Source organism: Arachis ipaensis, chromosome B5 (assembly GCF_059453495.1).
Source record: "Arachis ipaensis isolate K30076 ecotype BB chromosome B5, ASM5945349v1, whole genome shotgun sequence".
NCBI lineage: Eukaryota > Viridiplantae > Streptophyta > Magnoliopsida > Fabales > Fabaceae > Arachis > Arachis ipaensis.
The window spans coordinates 32,917,720-32,944,688 of NC_142440.1; the positions used below are offsets into that span (position 1 = coordinate 32,917,720).

General features: G+C 34.1%; 3 protein-coding genes across 4 annotated transcripts; 1 reads left to right on the forward strand and 2 right to left on the reverse strand.

The window, feature by feature from the left end:
• The first annotated feature begins 5,309 nt into the window (after positions 1 to 5,309).
• Positions 5,310 to 9,356, forward strand: LOC107643434 (uncharacterized). 2 transcript variants are annotated; one of them, XM_088488831.1, is made up of 10 exons: positions 5,310 to 5,442; positions 5,571 to 5,883; positions 6,285 to 6,368; positions 6,470 to 6,853; positions 6,981 to 7,116; positions 7,273 to 7,435; positions 7,537 to 7,665; positions 7,948 to 8,142; positions 8,766 to 8,888; positions 9,153 to 9,356. In XM_088488831.1, exons 2-10 carry the CDS (start codon positions 5,664 to 5,666, stop codon positions 9,258 to 9,260), a joined length of 1,542 nt encoding a protein of 513 aa, XP_088344957.1. In that variant the 5' UTR covers positions 5,310 to 5,442; positions 5,571 to 5,663; the 3' UTR covers positions 9,261 to 9,356. The 2 variants fall into 2 exon arrangements, with proteins under 2 accessions (XP_088344957.1, XP_088344959.1); XM_088488833.1 differs by having other exon boundaries at positions 5,312 to 5,442; positions 5,627 to 5,883.
• Positions 9,357 to 15,823: 6,467 nt separating this feature from the next.
• On the reverse strand, positions 15,824 to 18,026 carry LOC107643432 (uncharacterized). Its single transcript, XM_016347077.3, has one exon. It carries the CDS (start codon positions 17,860 to 17,862, stop codon positions 15,913 to 15,915), a length of 1,950 nt encoding a protein of 649 aa, XP_016202563.1. The 5' UTR covers positions 17,863 to 18,026; the 3' UTR covers positions 15,824 to 15,912.
• A 2,653-nt stretch (positions 18,027 to 20,679) lies between these two features.
• On the reverse strand, positions 20,680 to 22,388 carry LOC148563786 (zinc finger BED domain-containing protein RICESLEEPER 1-like). Its single transcript, XM_088486945.1, has 2 exons — positions 21,701 to 22,388; positions 20,680 to 21,251 (listed from the first exon to the last, which is right to left on the reverse strand). Exons 1-2 carry the CDS (start codon positions 22,386 to 22,388, stop codon positions 20,680 to 20,682), a joined length of 1,260 nt encoding a protein of 419 aa, XP_088343071.1.
• Positions 22,389 to 26,969: the final 4,581 nt, after the last annotated feature.

The window sequence follows — 26,969 nt, forward strand, 5'->3', positions numbered from 1 at the left end:
AGGTCATTGAAATTTAAAGTAATGGAAGAAGAATTGAAAAGAAGTGAAAAGAGAGAATAATTGATTAAAAGAACCACCACAGACTACTGAGTACCAATTACAATATATATAGCAAAAGGGAAAATAAATTACTAACTAATAGTGCTATAATTATGTCTAACAAACTAACCAACTTGACAGCTATACAACTCTATTATGTTACAAAACCAACCAGCAACTTGGATAACCGTGACTTTCTTTAGTATTTGTATCAATACGATTAGTTATCTTTTAATTTTATCCTTAAAATAATTTTTATTAAATTAATTTAAAAAAATTAAAACAAACACATTTAAATAGATTTAATATTTTTTAATTTAAAATATAAATTTAAAAAATAGTGTAAATAAAATTAAAATTCAATAATTAAATTTTAAATATTTTAAACTCTAATACATTCCAAAACATACTTTAAATATCTCAAAACACAGATTTCATCATTCCATTAAATCTTTTATCCGTTCGTAAAATCTAGATCTGCAGCGCCTCACACTTCTCTTCCTTGCCGCGCTCCTCCCTTGAGTCGTGCTCCTCCATCGCGCCGCACTCTTTTTCCATCCCGTGCTCCTCCCATCTTTGCTGTGCTCCGATTTAATTTCTATCGAAATTTAGATGTATAATGCGCTCTTTGTCTTCTCCACCACTTCTAGTAAAATATTTTATCTTTTTAATATATGTTTTTATTTGTATTTGAGGGAGAAAGCTTCATTCTTTTAAAAATAACTTTGAAACTATCGTAACTAAATAAACATAATAATGGCTATCTTCACATCTATCTTTTTATAATTTTGATAATTTTAGATGTGTTTACAAAATATTTGGTTTGTTATTTATTATTCTAGATGTGTTTACTTAATTTCACTAAAGAAATTTATATTATATGTATTTTTGGGTATGTTTTAAAATATTTATTTATTCTTTATTATTTTAGATGTGTCTTGAATATAATTAAAAATTATACCATAAATTAAATCCCTTTTTTTTAAAGACACAACTAAAAAACTATAAATAAGCTAAGGCTTTTCGACCTCTTATGGTAAAAGATTCTATCTTTTTAAATTTATATTTTTGTTTGTATTTGAGAGAAGCTATTATAGCTAAATAAATATAGTAACGGTTATATTTACACTTGATAGTATCAATCTTTTTGTGATTTTTGATAATTTTGGATGTGTTTTTACGAAATATTTAATTTATTATTTATTATTTTAGATGTGTTTACTTAATTTTACCAAAAAATTTATATTATACGTATTTTATTTTCGGATGTATTTTAAAAATATTTTATTGATTATTTATTATTTTAGATGTGTCTTGAATATAGTTTAAAAATTATACCGTAAATTAAATCACTTTTTTAAAGAACACCACTAAAAATTACAAATAAGTATTTATTTTTAAAATAAACATCGTTGAAGAATAAATGTGACAGTTGTAGAATTAATTGTCTATTTTCTCATTTTTTTATTTTATTTTATTGTCTTTGCCTTTCAAATTTTGTTGACTATTGTTCAGAAGAGAATTATGGGTTGAAAAAGAAGTCTATTGTCATCGGGTGGTAGGCACACGCTATTGAAGGGTTTGGTGGGGTCAAAAATGCGCAGAATGAAGAATGGTTTGGATTAAATGGGACACAATGACGAGACCAAAGAAAGATGGAGGGCTGGGGATCAAGGACTTAAGGGTGCAAAATTTGGCTTTATTGGGCAAGCAATGTTGGCGTCTAATGAAATACCTTAATTCTACTCTATCAAGAATGCTCAAAGCTAAATATTTTAGATATACAGATTTTCTACATGCAGAGATAGGAAGTGTACCGTCGTGGGGCTGGAGAAGTATTCTTGAAGGGCGCAAGGTGATCGAGAAAGGCTTGTTATGGAAAATAGGCTCTGGCACTAATGTTCGCATCTTCCATGACCCCTGGCTTCCACCACCAGTGCCCCTTAATGTCCCTCAAAATGCATTCACAATCCCGCCAAATCTGCAAGTGTATTACGTTAGTGCGTTACTAAATCCTGATAGAAGTTGGAATAGAAATCTGATTGAGTCGATTTTTTCAGTTGATATATACAATAAAATTTTTTCAATCAAACCAACAGAGGAGGAGGATGAAGTTAATTGGTGCTAGACAAAATCTGGTATATATGAAGTTGAGTCAGGATACAAAATTGCTTATGGATTCTTTCATTCTCCTACTTCATTGAGGCCCCAGAACATACACAACAGAGTCTGGAATAGCATTTAGGAGTTGAAATTACCACATAAAATTAAGATTTTTCTATGGAAAAGTCTTCATGAAAAGCTTCCGGTGTTGCAACAAGTTCACAGCCGATTCGCATCCACTCCTGCCACTTGTCCAAGATGCATGTTGAAGGCTGAATCAATTTCTCATGCTTTGTTCCAATGCCCCATGTCCTCAATAATATAGAGTCTAAGCTTAATAACCCCTGACCTATGGATGAGAGAAGAAGAGACCTTTTTCAATTGGTGGCAACGAGTCTTATCCTGGGTAGCGGCTCAATTCGACGGTAGACAAAAGACCCTCTCATAGCGGCGCTGTGTTGGAGCACTTGGAAAGCGAGGAATCGGTGTGTTTTTGAGAAGGTAATAAGCCCGGCACCAAAGATAGTGAAAGAAGCCAGCAATTTAGTGCGTGAACTCGTGAGCCATACCTGATAGATGCTGCTAATTTTATTTACTCTTACTTTACTCTTCTTTAAGCTCTTAGTCTTTCGGTCACAGTTGGTGATAAATGGGAATACCCAATTCTTTTGTACTTCCTTATGGAAACACTTTTATTTTATATTAATAAAATAACATTTATCTTTGGAAAAAAAAGTTTTGTTGACTATTAGAATTAGTGTCATTAAACTTAACAATACTTTATTGGTTTGGGATTTTTTTTTTCTAAACAAATGTGTTTTTAACCTTTTTAAGATAAAATAACTAATAGGAGTTTAATAATATAAAAAATTAAAAAATAAAAAAGAATTAAGGAAAGTTAAACTAAATCTCAATGGATATCGCTTTTTAATTTGAATATGGAAGTAAAAGTAGTGTTGAACTCAAACATGGGGAATACAGGTGTTTCATAGTCATGTGGTGTCAGTAGAACAACTCGGAGGGTCCAAGTTGCGTTGGATATTCAATTTTGTGAAAAAATTGACAACAACAAACAACTTGGAGGGTCCGTTTTTTAGCTTCCGAAATTCATATTTACCCAACCACAAGTCGGACCATGCGATTTCTTAAGCAAAATTTTAAAATCAAACAACTTGCATGGTCCGATTTATGTACTCTGAGTTTTTTCAATTTTTTTAACAAATCAGACCCTCCGATTTGTGTACTCTGAATTTTTTTCACTTTTTAAAACATAAATCGGAGGGTCCGATTTGTGTACTCCCACAATTTTAAAAAACACCAAAACTTCCCATGTTAAAGTATATCACTTATTTTACTTTCATATTAAAATTTTTTAACCCAATGGATATAGCTTTTAAAAAAATTAAAAAATTAATAATTAAAAAATATTATAATTAAATAATTAAATTTAAATATTATTTAAAGAATGATATTTTAAAGAATGAATAACATTTTTCTATTTGTATGTAATTATTAACCTCTCTTTTGCAACACTTTTTATTTGTGATGAGTGATGAGTGATGAGTGATGACTGATGACAATATCTTTACCCTTTTGTTTTCTTCTACCTAATAAAATGTTTAGAAAATCCAGTATTTAACTGAATTTTATTTTGAAGTACATCAATTAATGCTTTACAATAAATATATTGCGATTTTTAAATATCAAATTTGGTTTCATTTCTGCATATTATTATTATTATTATTATTATTATTATTATTATTATTGTTATTATTCACAATCACATCATTAAAGGTTGAATTTAATTTTTCAAACTTCACTATTATTCTACCCCAAACGACTTATATATCACAAAACAGTATTATTAAACAGTAGTAGAAATAAGATTTTCTTTTACAATAATAATAAAATAATTTAGTCAAACATTTTGATGGCATGCCATAGATAAATAAATATTTGTATACTAATAGTATATAAATTTTTTTTTATAATATCCCTCCCTTCGATGGACTAAAAATTAATTCACATTATTTAGTAATTTGTCGTTGCTCAATAAATTATTATATATATAAAGAGAATTTGAATAAATTTCTAATAATTATTTAAATAGATTAATAAATTAACTATTAAATTAATTTAAATTGACTGATAATATATAAATAAACTAATCAAATACAAAAAATTTTAAAAATTATTTTTAATATGACTGGAGATAAAGATATGTTTTGATTGAATATTGATATTTGAAATATATTATAATATTATAGATGTACAAAAAACGTCAATACTATTGTTGCAGCTTAACACGTATCAACATGCACCCTGCTAATCATCTGTAATTATACTAAATAATCTCATTTTCAATAAAAACACTAATATTTTTTTTCACATAAAAAAATTAACCACAAAATTTAACATTATATAAGTTTAAAAGCAATTCAGTGTAAAGAAAAAAAAAAAGTAGTAGGCCTTTTGATTGACGGAGATCTAAACGTGCTGCAATATCTGAGTCTAACAGTGCACGATGCATCATTAAAATCGAAGGGGGTGTGGGGAGGGGACCCCATATCATAATTTTGACAAAAATGGTACTGTTATGAATGTATAAAATGTACTTAAAAAACGCAAACCCTATAAACACTAGCATATACTCAACCCTGGCTTTACGTGAGTGTGTGAAACCACGTCACATAAATGCCAAAACCTACAGAAACCACCAACACACAAATAATTGCATCTTATCATTCAAAAATTTTCTCCATAATATTAATTATTTAAATTAACAAATTCTTAATTTATATATCAAGTATATTTATAAAAAAGAGAATATAACGTATTTATAACATACACATATATAAATGAAAAGATTTAATGTGATCTATATAACAAGTAACAACGTAGAAATTGGTCCAAAATCTCTGCCATCTCTCTTCCACACGTTCAGCCAATCAGATCTGCCCACGTGTCAAGAGAACCCGTTTCTAGGTGGGACCCTTTGGCGCCTTAAGCTTCTGCCAACTACAACACAACTGCCGTCACTGTTTACTCAAACTTTTATTTTTATTTTTATTTTTTGTGTTCCTCGTTTTTAGATATTTTCTTTTTTCTTCCTTGAAATATTATAAACAACATCCATCCCCAGATGGAAAATTTGACCACTTTTTTATTCGTTTCTTCTTTTTCAATTATTTTTTTTTTTCTGGGGTGGCTTTATTTATTGATTTCACAAGGCATGATGATTGGGGCCAAAGCCAAAATCGTTGAAGACTTTCTTGTAACTTCAACAAGCCAAAGCAAACGGTAGCTTAAACTCCTCAACCTCAACCATATATAAATATATTTATTTTTATTTTTATTTTCTTAGAATTATATTTTTCTTCTTCTGTTTTTGTTATTACTATTATTATCATTGTGGTTGTATGTGACAGTGCTTTGTTGTGGGATGGTGATGGTTGTTGTTGTTGTGTTGTGGTGGTGGAGGTAGTGAATAAAGGATCAAGGGAAGAAGAAGAAGAAGCACCATGGGAGCTTGTGTTTCAGCTCCACAAAGGTGTGTTGGAGGGAGATTGAGCTCTTCTTCAAAGAGGAATAAGCAACAAAGAAAGAGGAGTAGAAGGAGTGGTGGTGGTGGAATTAGAAGAAGAGTTTCTTCTAAATTGTACAAGGGATCATCATCATTGGATAATAACGTTCTTGACCTTCCACCACCAACTAGTTCCTTTGCCAACCCCACTTTCCAAGGTTTTCCTTTTTTTTTTTGTGAAATGATTCTTCTTCTTCTTTGTAAGGGTATTTTTCCATTTTTTTTTTGGTAATCCATTTTGGGATATGCTTGAATGGTTTTAATCTTTGTGAATTCTCAAGTAAAAGCAAAAGATAAGCCTAAGCAATTATCAATATTTGAAAGCAATGCCAATATTTCTATGAGAAGTTTCAACTTTTGGACTAAGAATGCATTGATGGAGAAATTGGAATTGAAATTTGGAGTAATTGTTGCTATATTGATGTTTCAGTGTCCTAATTAAACTCATATTAATTTGCAGCTAATTCATAGTTGTTATTTTTCTCATAAACATGCTTGATTTTGTAATGGCCTTCATTCATGGTTACTCATGTGTTATTGGAACTGTAATCTGTGGCAGGTGGAAGTATTGAGGAGGCATGGTTTGATTCAAATGTGGTATTTGACTCCGACTGCGATGACGATTACCAGAGTGTTCCTGATGGTATGATTTTTGTTACATTCATTCAAATAAAAGTATCTTTGTATTAGAAGCAATGCTATTGGAGAAAGTGGAAATCTCATAAGCGGCATTTTAATATGCAGATTTGTTATCTTTGAATGGAAATGATGCCAACCATAGAGTTTCAACTGCAAGTATCTCTGAGGCTGCAAGAACTTCAGACGTTCAACGTTTTTCTAGTGTAGATGCAACTGATCATCAAAGTAAATCCGACGGAAACATAGTCGATGCGAATGAACCCGTGTTCGTCGATGAAATTTCCTCGGTGGATGCAAACTCCAACAAGGAAGAAGGGATTTTGGACAATTGTGGAATCCTTCCAAACAATTGTTTGCCGTGTCTAGCTTCTACCGTGCCTTCTATCGAGAAACGAAGATCTTCGAGTTCTAGTCCTCCTAGTGCAAGGAAGAAGGCTCCTATGAAACTCTCCTTTAAATGGAAGGAAGGACATGGAAATGCTACTCTATGTGAGTTGAAATTCTCAAAAGAAGCATGATCTTTTGTCATTGCAAGTTTCATCTAGTTAATCTATTATGATAATTCATCTTATATCATTGCAGTGAATAATTTTAGTTCAACGTGTTTCCTTTTCAGTGTCGACAAAGACTCTTTTACAAAGACCAATTGCAGGATCTCAAGTACCCTTTTGTCCAATCGATAAGAAAATGCTTGATTGTTGGTCACACATTGATCCAAGCACTTTTAAAGTTCGGGGAGTAAACTATTTTAAGTAAGATGAGTACTATGTTGTTGATAATTTGTTTGAAAGTTGAACAGACATAAAAACCAAAATGCACAAACAATTTGAATAAGTACATTTCTTACTGTGATGTTTTTTACACTTACATACCAATGTCTGATTTGCCTGTGTTTTTCTTTATGGGAGGGACAAGAAGAAGGACTTTGCTCCAAACTATTCTGCGTATTACCCATTTGGCGTAGACGTATTCTTATCGCCACGGAAGGTGGACCATATAGCTCGATTTGTGGAACTTCCTTTTATTAGTTCCTCTGGGAAATTGCCACCAATTCTTGTTGTAAATGTGCAGGTACTCCAATTATTTGTTCAATTACCCTTTTTACCATTTTAACAGATTGATGCACATTGCCAAAAAAAAAATTGTTGTAATTTTTGTTTTGTGGTTTTTAGATTCCACTCTACCCTGCCACACTTTTTCAAGGTGAAACTGATGGGGATGGAATGAGTTTTGTGTTGTACTTTAAACTTTCCGAAGGTTACTCAAAGGAACTTCCTCTGCATCTTCAAGAAAGCATCAGAGTAAGATTCACCATTTCTGTGTCAGTATTATTTCTCATTAGTCCTAATACATCCTGCTAAAATTTCTTCAATGGGGTAAAGTAATTTTGGTAAAAGTAATTTTTAACCCTCAGAAGGATTAATATTGGTAAAGTTATTGGTAAAAAATTTCCCTTGTGTTTTAGTATCCTCTTTAGTTCCATTATTGTCCTTCAATTCTGTCACTTCATGTTACTGAAAATTTCTTTAGTTGCTGATGGAAAATGCCATTTGTCTATGTCTTATTGTCTTCTCTTCCTACAGAAGCTGATGGATGATGAAGTTGAAAAGGTGAAGGGTTTTCCTGTCGATACAATCGCACCGTTCCGGGAAAGGTTGAAGATATTAGGCCGTGTCGTCAACCTCGAAGACCTTCATTTGAGTGCAGCAGAAAGGAAGCTTATGCATGCCTACAACGAAAAACCGGTTCTTTCGCGACCCCAGCATGAGTTTTACTCAGTAAGTTCCATTCACTTGTTATTATAATATAATGTTAATGTACTCTTCAGTAATATTTCGGCTTGATGAATATAAAACACTTGAATGAATGATGATGGATGATATCAAAACCAAACTTTTAAGTTAAATGCATTGATATCATATTGGTACATCATCACTTTATGGAAGAAGTAACTTGTTGAAGATGATTATGGCTTGTGAAAATCACTCAACTTTTCTATAAAATTCATGGATCTGCATAGAGGATTTGATGTCCCATTGAAGAGTAAATGTCGCCATGAATGTCTCTGATCTCTTCAATGATGATGAATCCAAGAAAAAAACAAAATGCATATCATGATGAAATAAAGACTTAGGGAAAGTGAAATGGTGAAATTCAAAGTTTATCTGTGGGCTCCTTCCCCTTGTTGATTTGCATAGTACAATTTAGCTCCATCTTTATGGATTTCTTTATGGTGCCTTTTTTTTATTTATTTTTTTTAAATCATGTTTGGACCCGCAATTTAATAGTGGTGTCATTTCGTTATAAATGAATACTAGTGATGTTCACATGTTAGTACTTTACTTTATACTATACTATTGCTTTAATTCACTGACCAATATTTTGCATTTTTGTTTTGTAGGGAGAGAATTACTTTGAGATTGATTTGGATATGCATAGATTTAGTTATATCTCTAGGAAAGGCTTTGAAGCTTTCTTGGACAGATTAAAAATCTGCACTTTAGATGTTGGTCTCACAATTCAGGCAAGTCCTTTATCTTAATTTTTCTTAGTAAACCTCTATTTTGGCCCTAAAAAGATATTTTTTTTACTCAAAAGTGAGTTTTTTTCACACACCTAAAAGTTTATGATGTTTTATTCTCGTCATAGTAAACTACTGTTTTGCCTTTAATTAATTAAGGTTAATTTGTCGGCAAATCAGTCATCATTTTGAATGGATTATATCATGAGATAATTATGATGTTTTAGCTCTTTATCTTTATATTAATATTTGGTTGATGTAAAACAGGGGAACAAAGCAGAGGAATTGCCAGAGCAAGTTTTATGTTGTGTTAGATTAAACGGCATTGACTACATGAATTACCATCAATTGGGACTAACTCAAGATCCCCTCTAACTACAACAACATTAGAAAAGAGCATTTTGTAAATCCTTAGTATTATTATTATTATTTAATATGATTAATGATTAATAATAATTGGTCATTTGAAGATGTGTTATTTGTTTCTATGGCGTGTGTGTTTTGATTTTAGAGGTTGGGACATCTTGTCACATATAATGCAAATAATGGAGGCAACAAGAGCGTGTGTGTTATGATTTGATGGCTACTATTATGTCATATTGTGGCCAAAGCCAGCCTCAAAGGAGGGCTCACACTGCCACCAAAAACAATAAACATGGTCCTACCTTTGCCTACTTAAGTCAAGAACATGGAGGGTCCATAACTCTCAATTCATTACTCATTTTCTATATATATCTTTTCATTCTCAAAATAATTTTTTTTTAAGTTCATCAAAAAATTAATATATTTAGATAATCTCAATAAACCTAAATAAAAAAGATAGTTATTTTGAGAAGGAATAAATAAGTAATATAATTATTGTGGCACAGAAATAAAGATAAAACAATATTAATTTTTTTTTAACAAAGAAGCTCAACACAGTCAGTGGAGCGGAAAAAACGAACAAACAAGAAACCTGTAAAGACAAGAAAATAAACATGTCCCTAGTGTTATTTCTGGCATTGCCATCAACAACAAAAGGGATCCAAACTACACCATTCTCTATAACAGATTACAGTTTTATGGAACACCTCTTCTGCATCTCCTTCCATGTTATTAAAGATCCGCCGGTTCCTTTCTAGCCAAATGTTCCAAATAACAGAAAAGAAGCATATGAGCCACTTGTTGCGGTCTCCTTTCCTTCTAGCAACACCTGTCCAGCTCTCAAAGTGTTCCTTTAGGGAGCCCGGAATATACCACAATCTCCCAAAGTCAGATAGCCATCAACACCACACCTGCCAAGTAAATTCACAACCCAGAAACAAGTGATGTATATATTCAACGTCTTTTTTACACAGTACGCATATATTATCACCATGTTCAACAATTCCCAGTCTATGCAATCTTTCTTTGGTATTCACTCTCCCTATCAAAGTAAACTAAATAAATAACTCCACTCGTGGCGGAACCAAACCTTTCCAAATGGTTCTGGTAAAGCTGTAGCTGGTAATTTCCTCCGGGAGGGACTCTGACTGCATTACCTGCACAAATGAGTTAGTTGAAAAAATAACTTCCTTGTCAAATTTTCACACAACTCTGTCTTGCTTATCATGTGCTATTTTAATAGGCCTCAAAGCTTCATGTAATTGATCCACTAATTCTAACTCCAATTAGTATAACTCTCGCCTCCACTGAAAGTTCCAGATCCACTCTAGCCCATCCCAAAACCCACAATCCCCTATAACAGATCCTTTTTGGTTTGAAATAGAGAAAAGCCTCGGAAAACTCATATTTAGCGAGCCACTTTGTAGCCAGACATCCTCCCAGAATCTAGTCCTCCTTCCGTCACCCACCTCCATAGATAACCCCGCAATCATCTTATCTCTCACATCAGTATCCCTAATCTGCAGCTGACAGATATCCTTCCATTGACCCCTCTAGTCGGTAGAGTCTGAGCCGTTAACATCACATTGGGGTTCAGGTCATAGCAAGAACACACGACCTTCTTCCATAATGGACACTCCTCTTTTGAGAACTGCCACCACCACTTGAAAAGAAGTGCAGTATTTCTAATTACTGCATCACCCACCCCCAACCCACCCGCCTTTTTAGGGGTTTGAACTAACTCCCACTTAACTAACACCAATCCATTCCTACCTTCCTCCTTGCTCCATAGGAATCTCCTCTGCAACGATATCAACTTGTCTGACACTGCCTTCGGCATCTTATACAGACTCAAGTAGTACACCGGCAAGCTATTTAACACAGATTTAATAAGGACAAGCTTACCCGCCTTATTGAGTAGTTTTGCCTTCCACAAGCTGAGCTTCTCCTCCACTTTGTCAATAATTAATTTTCAAGTCCTGACTAGTCTTGGGTTTGCTCCTAAAGAAATACCAAGATATCTTACTGGAAGACTGGCCTCCTTACAACCCAAGTAGCTGCACATGTCGGAGGTCCACTGCTGTTTGCAATTTATTGGAATTAAACTTGATTTATCAAAGTTAATAGTCAACCCTGACATCATCTCAAAGCACCTTAGCAACCTGGCATAGTTCCTAATGGTCTCCTCCTCTGGTGGACAGAACAATATAGTGTCATCTGCGAATTGTAAATGTGATAACTCTATATTGTCCTTAGCAATCAGCAGCGGCAAAATACGTTTATTTCTGACTGCCTCCCCTACCATCCTATGCAGCACATCTACAACCAGAACAAACAAGAATGGAGATAATGGATCACCTTGTCTCAAACCTCTCTCCATCTTAAAAGGTTTAGATAGTGAGCTATTTACCAAGATTGACATAGACGCTGTGCCAATACACTCCTTCACTCATGTCCTCCATTTCCAACCGAAACCTATTTTCTGCAGCACAATATCCACAAAACACCATTTTACCCGGTCATAAGTTTCTGGAAATCTAATTTGATAATTGCCGCTTTCTTCTTTCTACTTTTTAACCAGTGCACTGTTTTGCATGCAATAAGAGCACCATCATGGATTTTCCGCCCTTTCACAAATGCGCTTTGGGTCTCCCCTACTAAACCTGGCATGACTGATCTCATCCTTCTAACCATTACTTTGGAAATTACTTTATATACACAACCAACCATGCTAATCGGCTGAAGGTCCTTGATCTCCTTAGCTCCGGTAAACTTAGGTGCTAGGGCCACCCAAGTAATATTGGCCTCAGAAGGTAACCGTGACGATCGAAAGAAATCCAGAACAGCTGTTGTGAACTCCACACCAATCTCATCCCAACACTTCTTGATAAAATTTATGTTATACCCATCACTCCCCGGAGCCTTGAGCCTTGGATGATTCACAATCCCAGACGGCTTCTTTAATCTCCTCCATTGTTGGTATTCTCTCCAGAGCTATCGAATCTTCTTCCTCAATCCGATTTACCAGCCCGTCCCTAAAACCCACTACCGGTGATCTCTCCTGGTGATATAGATCTTTATAGAAATCTTTGATAGCAATTTTGATCCGAGCTTGATTTCTTATCAACCTACCATGAATTAGCAGGGCATCAATTCTATTGTTCCTCCTTCTTGCCGATGCCAAATTATGGAAGTACCTAGTGTTCTTATCCATATCTTTCGCATGCCTGGATCGCGACATCTGCTTCCAGTGTATCTCTTTTCTGACATACCACTGCTTGCAACAGCTTACTAGTGCCTTCCGTCTAGCCTCCACTGTATCATCATAAACTCCATTTCCTGCCAACTCGTCTATCTTCCTGATTTCTTCCTCAAAGCGCTGAATCTTCTTATCCATGTCCCCAAAATTGTCTCTGTGCCATCTTTTCAGAGGTACTGTTAAAGCCTTCAGTTTATCTGTGAACCGTGCCTCACCGAGATTCCTCCATTATTCCCTAACCATCCTTAGAAACCCGTCATGTGTAAACCAGGAATCTAAGCTACGAAAGGGTCGTGGTCCACCTCTGGATATGGTATCTTCCACTATAATTGGGCAGTGATCTGACAGGTCTCTTGGTCTCCCTTTTAGCCGAATCTCCGGAAACTCCTCCATCTATTATATACTCACTAGGACTCTATCAATGCGACTGCATGAGCGGCCTCTGAACCAGGTAAACTTACGATCCTGCAACGATAGGTCCACTAGCTGCATATCTTGTACCCAATACCTGAAGTCTTCTGCACACCCTGTTAACCTATCATGTCCTTTCCTCTCCTCAACCTGTATAACCTCATTGAAGTCACCCATATAGCATATCGGTATTTGGCATACACCAACTATAAAGCTCAGTTCTTCCCACACAACAAGTTTTTCTATTCTATTATGAGCACCATATACCAAGCAGAAAGCACAAGGAAAATCATTTTTCAGTAGGACTCCTTCAACACATAACCATCTCTCCCCTTTGTAGCAATTATTCATTTTAAACATCATAATATCCCACATTAACACCAGCCCCCTGGACGAGCCTTCCGAGCCTACATACTCCCACCCTACAGCATCGCTCCCCCAAATACGTATTACATCAAACTTAGTCATAACTGGCATTTTAGATTCAACCAAACCTAACATATTCAGCTTATGTTTTGTTTTCAGCTCTTTAACCATACTCAACTTACCAATCCCCCTAATCCCCTTACATTCCAAGAGCTAAAAATTATTTTAATTCTTTAGTACATACCTTTTTGAGCTTTTTCGGTCTGCACCTTCGTGCCTTTTCTTTCTGCTTAGCCAACCTCCTCTTTTGGGCAAGCGCTTCGTTCTGTTCTTGTAGAATCGCCATAATGTTGTCATCTTCATCGCATTACACTGCTCCAAATTCTACTGCTAGGTCCCATGCCCTTTTTTTTCAATCATCTGCTCTTCTCTTTCCAAAATCTTCCTATCACTGAATGAGATGAATCAGTATCTCACTTTTTTTCTTCAGATATTTTTTGTTATAAATAAATACATAATTCATTAAAAAGTATTTTATTTTACTATTTTTAAGATTTGAACTTAAAATCTCTTAATTAAGTTATAAGTCATATATTTATTTAATTTAAATTTTTGTAAAAATATTTAAATAAATATTTAGAAGACAGACAAAAAAAAATTAAAACAAAATTTAACTTAGACTTTTTTTTTATTTTTCAAAAGAATTTGGTCATTCATAATTATTTTTTTTTAAAACTTCACTTGACAAAAAATTATCAAATTTTAAAAATAAAAATATTTTATTTTTTTAATAATACTTGTAAAAAAATACATCAAAATCTAATTTTTTAAAATTTTTTTTAGAATATATATTTAATATCTAATTTTTTTGTCACATTTTTTATTTTTTCAAAAATTTATTATTATTAGCATCCTTTAGAATTATTTTTATCAATAATATAAATTTTTGAGAACTATTTTGATTGTTTACTCCGTATTTAATCAAGAAAAAAAAAAGCGAATCAATAGTTATGTCCTAATTATTATACATGTCCTAAATCCTAATACACTAGTTGAGACTTGAGATAAACGCATTCCAATTTTACTATCTCTCTGACCCTATTTCAATGTAATGAAATATACTTATGTATGTCCTAATTATTATGTATATGTGTTTTATATAAACAAAAATTAACCACCAGCAGAATTTATTATTTTTAATTAATATTTTTAGTTACTAATTTAATTTTTTTAGTTTAATAATTTACAACATACTTTAATCTTTAGTTCTACACTTTTAAATATTATTAACTAACTACTAACCAAAAAAAAATTTTCTACTGTTCTTCTAACATTTTTTATTTTATATCTATAGATTTTAATTAAAAACAACTTTAAATGTTTAGAAAACGAAACATGTTGAAAAACATAATGGTAGGAAAATTTCTAATTTTTTTTTTACCAAAAATAGGAGATTCGAACCCGCAACCTCTTAATTGAGTATGGGAAGACTATGCCATTTGAACTATTATTCATTGGCTTTAAATTTTTCTCTTAAAAAATTAGTTATTTTTTTAAAATTTTAAAATAGATGGATATAAAGAGATATTTTTCCAACGATTTTGAAGTAAAATTTTGTACACTAAAATATAAAATATGAGAGAGACACGTCTCTATCATTTCACGGCAGCAACCAAAAGCCAGATTGGTGTACAACCATTGGAAAATAAATGAAGTGTACAAACTATTGGTGTCGTAGCAGTTGAAAGCGTGTGCATTGTGATTGAAAGCAACTGGTGGATGTGCTACTCCAACTTCAACACATCCAAATGAGGTTTGCACCAATGAATTCAGAAAAAAAAAAAAAAAACTGAAATTTATTTTGTTTTATTTTTAATTGAAAAAAGAAAAATTGTTACAGGAGCAGTTAACTGTGGTGTCATTATATGTTTCTACTAATCTAGGTTAACTCTTTTTTCTATTCATCTTATGGTGGAAATTTAGATGAAGATTTCTAAAATTATCTTCACCTACAAAGATTCAAACTCGAATAATATTAGTATGTGTTATGTAGTTAGTTTAATCGAAAAACATTAGATTTTTATTTTACACCCAGTTATCAACTGTCTTCTCTAGTTTAATTTGGTTAAATTAACTGTAGAACACGCGTCAATATTTTAGATTGAATCTACTATCTACAAATTTGAGCATGTTCATGTGAGGATGTACCATTAAAATGACAAAAACAGTTTCATGGTTAATATATAACCTTCACTAATGTAGCTTTATTCTCAGTTAACATTTTGTTTAAATTATATTTAATACTCACTGTGGAAAGAAAGCACCAAAGAAGGGAAAGGAAAAACCACAAAAAATAAAAGAATCTTTATTGCAATATTAAGTTAATAGAAAATTAGAAGTTTCACATAACTGAATCCTGATATCGGTTCAATGTTACCTGCACAGAAAATTCTCTATTTTGGTTCAAGTTTTCATTTATAGAAGGCTGAATTTAAATTTAGAAATCTCAAGCACTTTTTTCCAAGTGAATGAACTTGGAATGATTAATATGTTGATGATAGAATAATAATAATAATAATGAATAAAATTTCAGGGTTCTTACAATGACATGTGAGGGAAGAAGAATCCTCAGAGTTTACAAGGACCAAGAGGCTTTCCACACAAACCTTTGTTACCAGAATAAGAACTACCAGGGAAGTTAATCAGAGGTTCACCCTCTGGAATTTCCCCTTCAAGAACATTATCTGATAGATCCAACTCCTTCAACTTTCTAAGCTTGAGAAATGCATTAGGAATGTTGCCACTAAAGTGATTCTTTTGCAGCCTAAGTATCTCCAATGTGGTCAAATTTGCAAGAAACTCTGGCAAATTTGATGCTAACTTGTTGAAGCTCAAGTCCAAACTGTGAATGGATTTTAGCCTCCCAAGTGAACTTGACAACATACCCTTCAGATTGTTGTGAGAAAGATTCAGAAATTGAATGTTGAATTGCCCTCCTACACCAATTTCTTCAACTCCACTAGAGAAATTGTTATGTGAAAGATCCAGGTATGTTAGTGATCCTCCAGTGGAATCTTGTTCAATTTCAAATGCCTCAATTATGGATCCTGTAAGCCTATTTGAGTGAAGATCAAGAATTGCAAGATTGCGCAATTTCGCAACGGAATGAGGGATGAATGAATCAAGTGAGTTTCTTGAGAGGTTCAATAAGTAGAGTTGGCTGAAGGAACCTATCCATGAAGGTATGCTTCCACTGAGAAAGTTCATTGATAAGTCCAATTCCTGAATTGGACTTTTGATTGTATTCAAAACTTCTGGAATTCGGCCTTGGATTCCACAGCCTGCAAGGTAAATGCCAGAGAGCGACAATAGACTTGGCAGCCATTCGGGGATGGAAGTGAGGTTCAAAGGGTTGAAAGAGAGATCAATTTTTTGAAGATTTTGAAGGTTTGACATCTCTTTTGGCAATGGCCCTTGAATCAAGTTTTTGGAAATGTTGAACATTATGAGGTGAGAAATTTGGCCTAATGATTTTGGTATTTGGCCAGAGAAAAAGTTTCCACTTAGGTAAATCTCAGTCAAATGATGCAAATTCCCCAAACTTGAAGGCAATGCACCTTCAAGTTTGTTGTTTGACAATGATACCCTTTGAAGAGAAACAAGTTGACCGAAATTGAAAGGTAAATTTCCACTTAGATTGTTATCATTGAGCCTCAAGAACCCTAAAGAATGCATATTTTCACCACCATTTCTTGAAGGGAATGGGATTGTTCCCTCAAGATTATTTGTGTCCAAATACAAAAGTGAAATGGAAGTTAAATTGGATAATGATGAAGGGATTCTCCCATTTAGCAAATTGCTTGAAAGGTCAAGCTTTTCAAGATTCTGCATCTGACCAATGCTATTTGGTATGTGACCATTGATGGAATTTTCATGAAGATCCAATTCTACCAAATTTGTCAAGTTCCCAAGTGAGAGTGGTAATGTACCTGAGATTTTATTTGAATAAAGCAGCAAACTTTTCAGTTTTCTTAGGGTTCCAAGGCTAGAAGGAATTGACCCAGATAACCTATTTTCATGAATTGCAAGTTGCTGTAGGTTTTGCAACTCACCAATGCTTTCTGGAATTGAGCCTGTTAAGTTGTTTCCATAAAGGTAAAGCTTTTGGAGCTTTTGCAGATGCATGCCAAGTGTTTGTGGAATTGTTCCACTGAGGCCTACTAAGCCTCCAAGATCAAGGATTTCAAGTGAGGTGAGAAGTGTGATGGAAAGTGAAAAGTGACCAATCATTTGGGTTTGAAACAAGTCTTTATCTGTGGAAATGAACCCTGGAAGATGAATCTGTGTCACTCTTCTTGTTCCTGATGTTGTTGCATTATCACATACAATGCCTTCCCAATCACAGCATCTTTGACCAACCCATTTTGCCAATCTTCCAGATGTATCCATCTGAATTCCATTCTTGAAACCAATCAAACCTTCCAAGTCTTGTGAACTGCACCATTCTCCAAATGCAATTTTCACTGTTAAAAGCAGTGAAACTATTTTCAATATCAGTTGATACTGATATTTCTCCATGTTGTTGAGAATGGAAGTGTGTTTGTTACCTTATCTTGTGGAATGTTTTTGCTTTGCACACTTGAAAAGGCTCTTAAGAATGTTTTGTTGGCTTAGACAGGTAAATTTTACCATGTACACCAAGACACAGATAAAACCAAATTAGTGTTGGTTTTTCAGGCTTAGCTTTCTTTTCCTTTTTGTCACTTTCAGGTATCCCTTTTAAACTTTAATGCTTACTAAAGCATATTTTTCTTGATCATGTTGTGCTTTAAAGTACTAAAGAGTAATAGATTCCAAAGAATGGCCCATTTGGTTACCTAGATTATCGACTGAAATTTTGTACTCATAATACATCAAGTTATTAGTAACTAAACCTTTGACCATAGTTACTTGAAAGTTTGCCCGGCCTAATTCAGCTTAAGCTGTAAAGTACACAAATAAATGATATAATCAAGTTAAATACATGTTTCACTCTTTGTTTGTAATCAGTAAATCTAGGAGTTCTATGTTAAGATATTGTAATGTAATGTGATGTAGTAGTTGGAACTAAATTTCCTATTTGAAGAATGACAGCTAACCAATCACATGGATATGATTAATCTTATAACGTTTGATATATTCTGATGGATCTGCAAATTTGGAAGTTTCCCTTTGCATGTTTATCAACTCGAGGTTTTAACAGCATTATCTTTTTCAAGTGATCATATTTTTTAAAAAATTTAAAATAATTTGATGTTTAAATGTTTGATATGAAAATATTTTTTTATATCAATTATGCTCAGGTATGAAAATTGTCAAGTTTTTTAAAAAAATATATTTTTTTATCTTTATAATATTTTTACTTTTATTTTAAAAGATTTGTCGAACACATTAACGTTATTTAAAATATATTTTTTAAAATTATTTTTTATATAATTTAATAACATCCAAATATAACATTTAATGCGTACACTTAAAAAGAGGAGATAATTTAAATATTATAATTCAATAATGTTAGAAAGATAATAATTTAAAATTATTTTATTTAACATAATATTTATAATTTTATATATATAATATCTAAAATTAGATATTTATTACATCTAATATTATGTATTAATTTTAAAAATAATTAATAAATATAAAATAAAATAAGTTTAGATTAATTTAAATGGATTTTTATTGTCTTTTAAATATATCTGTTTCAAATTTTAGTGCACTAGTTTGAAATTCCAATAGAACGCTTAAATTTGTGAACCTTCTTTAATGATTAATGCGTGCTTAATTATTTTATACAAGTACCAAAAAGTAAGTACATTATACATGTATGGTTCAGTTTTTTCATAAACTGAACTGAAACTGCATTAAACCATTTTAAATGGTTTAAAAATTGAACCAAACTATTTTGTCATATAAGAAATTAGTTTTAAACCAGTTTATAATACAGTGCACCAATTTAAACCAATTCATAAAAATAAAACTGGTTTTAATTAAAAAAAAATTAGTTTAAATTGGTTTATAGGCTAAAACTAGTTTTCACACCCTCTCTCTCCCCCTCTTCCCTTCTTCTCTCTCTTTCTCTTTCTCTCTCTCTCTCTCTCTCTCTCTCTCTCTCTCTCCCCTTTTCTCTCCCTTCCCCCCTCTCTCTCTCTCTCCTTTCCCAATCTCTCTCCCTTCTCTCTCTCCCCTCTTTTCCACTCTCTCTCCCTTTCTTCTCTCCCTCTCTCCCTCCTCTTTCTCTCCCCCTTCCTCTCTCTCTCTCTCCCCCTTTCCCACCCTCTCTCCCTTCTCCTCTCTCTCTCTCTCTCTCTCTCCCTCTCTCTCTCTTTTCTCTTTCTCTCCCGTTCCCCTCTCTCCCCCTTCCCCCCTCTCTCTATCTCTCTTTCTCTCTCTCTATCTCTCTCTCTCTCCCTTCTCCTCTCTCTCTCTTCTCTCTCCCTCCTCTTTCTCTCCCTCTTCCTCTCTCTCTCTCCCTTCTCCTCTCTCTCTCTCTCTCCCACTCTCTCCCCCTTTTCCCTCTCTCTCTCTCTCTCCTCTCTCCCCTACCCCCTCTCTCCCTCTCTCTCTCTCTCTCTTTCCTCTTTCTCTCCCCTTCCCCTTTCTCTCCCCCTTCCACTCTCTATCTCCCTCTCTCTTCTTCTTCTCTCTCTCTTTCTCTCTCTCTCTCTCTCTCCCCCCTTTCCCCCTTTCTCTCCCATTTCCTCTCTCTCTCTCTCTCTCCCCTTTCTCTCTTTCTCTCCCTTCAACTTTCTCTCTCCTCCCTCCCTCTTTCTCTCTCTCTCTTTCCCTTCTACTTTCTCTCTCCCCTCTCTCTAAATCAAAAGTTGAAAGAATCATAAAATATTCACATACTAATAAACTAAAGCATGGTCTTACTTTTTGTTCAATGACAACATTCAAAATATGATATAATATGACACTAACCTAAATGAAGTTAAAATAAACTAATTCAAATCTAACACAATTTTGGCCTATTACAATATTCTAATCATCTTCAAGAGAAACAAGCGTGCCAACATTTGTTGAAGAATTTCTCCCTACATAAAAAATATCTCATTAATTATAGAAAACTAACAATTAGTAACAAACAAGCAATAAGAAAAAAAATATATTACCTTGTTCAACTTTTTCGATCTCTTCAAAATTTTCAATTAGTCCAAAAGGGTCATCTATTACCCAATCTTGAGTGCATACAAGAGCTTCCACCATATATGGTGTCAAGGAGCTCCGATAAGGGTCAATAATCCTTCCTCCTGTACTAAACGCACTCTCAGAAGCAATTGTAGAAACCGGTATGGCTAAAACTTCTCGAGCCATACGTGCAAGAATAGAAAATCGGGTTGAATTTCCTTTCCACTAACCCAAAATATCCAACTCTGCCGACTTGTTTCTAGGCTCACAATCTTCTTTCAGATATCTGTCAAGTTCAGATTTAGCATCTGAATCACGTCCAGTTGACTGCAAATAAATATTCAGGATATCATCTTCATCCTCTTCATTGATCATTGCATCTTGATTGCTTTGAGATTCATCTTCTTTGCCTTGGTAGTGATTATAAAGGGAATTCAAGCAAGTAGACAATTTTGACTTGAGTTCTCCTCCCTTTTCAACACCAAATGACTCATCCAAAATCCAATTTACAAAATCTAACTTGTGACATGGATCAAGCACAATTGCAATCAACAACAACATGTTAATGACATTTGGAGTTTCCCAATACTTATCATATTTTCTTTGCATCTTGGACGCCATTAACCTTATGCTCAAATCAGTATTTTCACAATGCAACTTGATTTTTCTTCCGATGCTAAAGACTTCTTTCATGTATTTATTACTAGTAACATACAAACTCCCAGAAATGCGCAATGTAGCATCATAGAATATTTTCAAGAATGGTAAAATTGACTCCGCATAAGTCCAATCATCATCTGTAGGCACACCATAAGATTTGCTCAGCTCATTAATATATTTATCATCTTGCAACTCAAGCAAATCAAACGTTGCTCAAAGCTTCAATGCTGCCTCCAACATTAAATATGTTGAATTCCACCGAGTTTCGACATCCAAAGAAAGAAACCCTTTATAATTGATACTCTCCCGCTCAATGCACGCTTTGAAGCTTTCACATCTCATAGGAGATGACTTGACATATTTTACTGCATTGCAAAATCTTGTAATTGAATCATCAATCTCTTTCAAGCCATCTTTCACTATCAAATTTAGGATATGAGTACAATAACGCATATGAAGATAGTCCCCCTTTAAAACAAGACTATTCCATGCATTTAATCTCTTTTTCAAGTATAAAATTGCACCATCATTAGAAGTTGCGTTATCAACTGTAAAACTTGATGCAATTTCCAAGCATCCAAACAACCTTCAATAGCTCTACCAAGTACCTCTCCTGAATGACCCTCAACCCGACAGAAATTCAATATTCTCTTTTGCAACTTCCAATCATTGTCAATAAAGTGTGTCGTTAGAGATATATAAGTCAAATTTTGACTCGATGTCGTCCAAGTGTCAGTTGTAAGGCACACTTTTTGACAATTATGAGAGAGATAACTTTGTAACTTCATTTTCTCTGTTTCATAAAAAGAAAGTATATCACGGGCCAATGTAGTACGCGAAGGGATTTTAAACTTAGGTTGCAAGCTATGCAAGAGCCTTCGAAACACATTTCTTTCTACAAATCGGAAAGCTAGCTCTTCAGTCACAAACATCTCAGTGAGGATACTTCGAGATACTGCTTGGTCAAACTTTGTAACACTTGGTGAGGATATAAGACCACTTGTTCCCCCTTCTATCCTTTGTCTCTTGCTCTGTTCGTTGTTCAAGTCAAAACATCGCTTCCAATGTTGCCGCATAGCACTTGTTCCCCCCGCATATTTTATTTGACCGTTGCAGTTTTTACATCTCGCATACTTCTCTATCCCTTCGATTGGAATGAAATGTTCCCATATCTCTGATCGATTTTTATGCCCAGAAGATCCACTAGGTTGAGGAGGTAATGAGGGATGAGCAAGAGGAACAACATGATTTGAATGCTCCTCTCTCTCAGACATCTTTGGCAGCCTAATGTATTGAATAATAAATTTGTTGTATGTATTCCTATCCGTTGAACATAATTAAGATTCTCAATTTAATAATAAAATTCATTTTCATTTTGTAGTTACTACATACCCTATATATATTTGTTTTACAATAACTACATCTAGCATATAGTTTTACCATGGTACCTTAGGCAAAAATACAGAGACAGAAAATTCTTTTCTTTACTTCTTGAAAATTGCTACAAAAGAGAAGCGAAACAAACTATGGCTGGTCCTTTATTTTTCAACAAAGTATATAGGATAGTTTCATAACAGAAACAAAAGAACCATGTATCTAACTAAAGCTGTAAGTGTCTGAAATGCTAAAGTTAATGATACCCTGCATCTAAGTATCTAACACGGCAATTATATTTGCCTCAGGAACACACGAAATAATACAGCACTAGAAAGTGTTACACTAATCATAACTCATAAGCAACTCATCACACACATTAGGAGAAATACTTGAATATGATAAGCATATGTCACCTCCAAAAACATAACATGCAAAATACACATTATAGATACATTTTATTTAAGGTCAAAATGTAACAAGGCAATGCTTCCATAAAAGAAATGAAAAGGAAAAAAGCCTCAAGAGTTGCTAGCCTGAAAACAACATGATAATGCAAATTAAAGCAATACTGTCAAAAGATAGGCAAACATACCTAACAATGAGCAAAATGCAACATATTCAATTCGTTGAAGATGAACTAGAATTTCGTTTGTAATATCATGATGTATGATTGGAAAAAATGGTGGCCAATTCTTCTCCTCAATTACAATTCCAGCTGCAAAACAAAATGTAATGGAAGATTATTCCCCAAGCAAGAAACATGAGTTTAAGCTTCATAGAATTCTGAAGTGGCAACATTGCAACAATCAGATACAAGGACAAGGAAACTTATCTCCCCCCCCCCCAAAAAAAAACTACAACGTTTACAATTAGATAACATATATATATACATGCATAGAACTAGAAGACGTCATCTACCAATCACAAAAGATAAAACTACCAGAAGAGACAAAGATTAAATGTTGCATTTATGCTAAGAAATGACATGAAAGTTATGAAATGTAATTTACCGTAGTAGAATATCAAACTAGAATGTGTCATGTTAATCATTCCAATAATAAACGTTTCAGACTCTTTTTAAATGGTTGCTAGTGTTAGTACATCTCTATGTAATAAAAATTCTTAGTTTCTACTAAGAAAATACCAAGTTCATTAAACCAAGATGCTAAAATTAAATTGAGAAATCTAACTCACAAGCAATACATTCAGTTCTACAAAATAGTGAAAGCAACAACAAAGGGGCATTAGGGCATAGTCATCAATTGAGCAGGTTTAGGATTAAGTGGTTTGAGCCTTGAATTGGTGGCAGGGGCAACACTTCCAGGATTCTGCAACTTCAAATCACTAGGATGTCTATGTTTATTCTAATAGATCCTTGTACCAAGAATACGAGGTATGCAAGTCTTTTGTGAGTTGGATTTTAGTGAACAAGCTCAGAATCTTACTATAATCTTTTACTAAAAGCCATCCATTTTGCTTCCGTTTCCTCCAACTCCCAAACACAAAATTCTTGAATCAATGGAGATAAATATATATCATAAAATACTAAAATGCCATGAACCTAAACATACCAAAATAAAATAAAAATGCCAGAATCTAAAAAAGACAAAAAAGCTGTAATAATTAAATTAAAATAGAAATGGGTAACGACGGTGATTACCTACTGTGTTAGATGGCAGCAGCAGGGGTTGGTAGCGACAGTGATGATGGCGGTGGTGGGTTGGTAGCGGCGGCAGCAAGGGAGAGACGAGAGAGGAATGGTAGCAACGGCAGCAACCAGCGTCAGAACTTGAAGTTGTAGAAGTTGACGAGTGACGATAGTGAGCGACAGCGGCGACTAGTTCGACGGCGGCGACTAGTTCGACGACGGCGACTCTGATGGTGGCAGCGGTGGGTTGGTTGCGGCGGCAGAAGGGGAGAGACGAGAGAGGATGTTGAAACGGCGATTAGGGTTTTTGAGGTTTTCACATTTTTCAAACCAGTTTTGATTTGGAAGATTGAAGTTACTGATGTGAATAAACCAATTTTGATTTGGTTTAAAACTAAACTGAACCATAAAAACTGGTTTTTAATAAACTAGTTTTTATAAAAAAACTATGGTTTCAGTTCAGTTTTTTATTTAAAAAACTGGTTTATTTAAAATAGTTTCAATTCAGTTTCAGTTCAGTTCAGTCAAACCAGTTTTTTTATACACCCCTAATTATACAAGGCTGAATTTTAAGAGGGTCTTCCTAGGTTTCAAACAAGGTATTTAAATAAGAAAAGTAGTAGGGGACAACTTACAAGTTATAATCAGCCAAATTTTAACTATTATAATTAATAATTATTTATTTAAAATTAAAAAAATTAAATCTGAATAATCAGCATTAATTACCATTTTAAATTATAAAGATTAGTAAATTCCCCTTAATCCCGTATTCTCCTCTTTCTCATCGTGATAATGCTCCGCAATCTCGTCTCACCCCCACTAAAACTACTCTCACTGTCGTCATCCCTCGCGATTTGCACAGCCACCAACCACCGCAGCGTTTCCCTCGCGATTCGCGATGCCGCCGACCATCGCAGAGCCGTTCTTGTCGCGATTCGCTACGCCGCCGACCACCACAGTGCCCTCCTCATCGTGATTTGCAACCCGCCACCACCGTAGTCCGTAGCGCCTCCCTCCCGATTCACAGCGCTGCCAACCGCCGCAGAGCCATTATTGTCGCGATTCGCAGCGCCGCCAACCACCACAGCGCCCTCGTCACGATTTGCAGCTCGCCACCACTGCATCGCCATTCTCGTCGCGATTCGCGGCGTCGCCACCATCGCTGCAACCCTTTCACACGTCTGAGTGGTCGCTGCTGCAGGTCTTCTGAGCCAGTGCCGCCGGCCCTTCCACGTCAATCTCCTCCTGCCGCCAGCCCGTTTTATTTGGTCGCTGCTGTAGGCCTCCCGAGAGATCAACACCGGCGCATTGTTTTCGAATCTGAATCAGGTACAGTCACTCAATGGTTCAATCTCCCTCTCTAAATTTTTTATTTGTCCAAGTGCATGTGTATGGTATTTGAATTTTGGATGATCAAGTATGTCATTCACTGGTTTTGGAATTTTTGTTGGTGTTATGCTATTTCTGTTATAAACTATGATGATGAGGGTGGCAGACGTTGGATCTATATTGGAATTCATGATTTTTTTGTTGTTGTTGGGTCCTTGTGCAATTTGCGCTGTTAGTTGATTTTAGAGATTTTGTGTTCTGTTATTACTAATGAAGATTATTCTTGTTTTGTTAATTTAGTGGTTTTCTGCATTTACTGTGATAATGCTTATAACATCCTGTGTTTTATCAGGATCTCAAAGCTTTAAAGTTGAAAATCAAGAATGATTTTGAGGACATGTAATCACAAGAATGGTTTTTGCATTTTCAGGATCCTGTTTTAAATGTGTTGGTCATTAAAGAAAATAATAATGTTGTTTTTAAAGTAGAATTTGTCTTATGGTTGCAGATCAAACTTGTGAGTTCATATCAAGCAGAGATCCAGATTGCCAAGAGCATGGTGGTGAAGATAAGTGGTTCAGGTTGATGATTATGTTTCTTAGTTCTAGAATATAGTTGGTGCTTGATCACATAAGTTTCTAACTTTCAAATTTAATTTTCTTTTCTGTATTAGCAGATCATATGCTGGGAGGGGCAATTGAATCAGATAGATCAAGGCAGCCTACTCCATCTAAAGACCCTGCGGTGTCCTCTGATGCTGAGCCTGACCAAAATAATAACTAATTGATTTGTTTTTAAAATGTTTCTTAAATTCTTTAGTCAGATTTTCTGCTTTTTGCATAGGTGACTGTGAAGTTGTTAATATTTTGTTGAAATTAGATGCCTAAAGCATGATAACTACAATGTATAGTGGTGTTGCTTACAAGCCTATTATTCAAACATGCTGTTTGCTTGTGTATTATCAACCTCGGAATATGACATAATATTTTTTTCAAATATGAAGTTTATCGTTTAGTTTCATGAACTATGAACTTTGGGTTGTAGTCAATTATCTTCAGATCATATGATAAATAATTATCTATTTCATTTTTTTATAGTCTTGATTAAAAGTTGGTCTTCCTTACCGGGCTTGTATTCAAAGATTAGATTAGGGTGCACCAGAGCGAATCTAAACCTTACTTGATTTTAAGTAGTTATGAAATTAATGACACATCCAAGCAAGTTTTAAACGAAAGACACATCTATTAAAGACACATCTAACAGCAGACACAGCCATTAAAGACACACCCCTATTTAGGAAAATTATTTAGTCAGAAGATACATCCATTAAAGACACTTCTAACAGAACACACATTCATTAAAGACACATCTAAATAAGTTTTAAACATAAGACACATCCAATAGAAGACACATCTATTAAAGACACATCTAAGTATCAACCGGTTAAAATAAAACCAGTGTTTAACAAAAGCAAAAAGATATCATCTGAAGAAGCACTCTT

Excerpts from the sequence above, each read along its gene's own strand:
- LOC107643434 (XM_088488831.1), top strand. The coding sequence starts at position 5,664 with ATGGGAGCTTGTGTTTCAGCTCCACAAAGGTGTGTTGGAGGGAGATTG. Across the intron at positions 6,369-6,469 it reads TTACCAGAGTGTTCCTGATG|ATTTGTTATCTTTGAATGGA; the intron begins GTATGATTTTTG and ends TTTAATATGCAG. Across the intron at positions 6,854-6,980 it reads ACATGGAAATGCTACTCTAT|TGTCGACAAAGACTCTTTTA; the intron begins GTGAGTTGAAAT and ends TTTCCTTTTCAG.
- LOC107643432 (XM_016347077.3), bottom strand. The coding sequence starts at position 17,862 with ATGGAGAAATATCAGTATCAACTGATATTGAAAATAGTTTCACTGCTT.
- LOC148563786 (XM_088486945.1), bottom strand. The coding sequence starts at position 22,388 with ATGTCTGAGAGAGAGGAGCATTCAAATCATGTTGTTCCTCTTGCTCAT. Across the intron at positions 21,252-21,700 it reads ACTTGGTAGAGCTATTGAAG|ATGATGATTGGACTTATGCG; the intron begins GTTGTTTGGATG and ends GTGTGCCTACAG.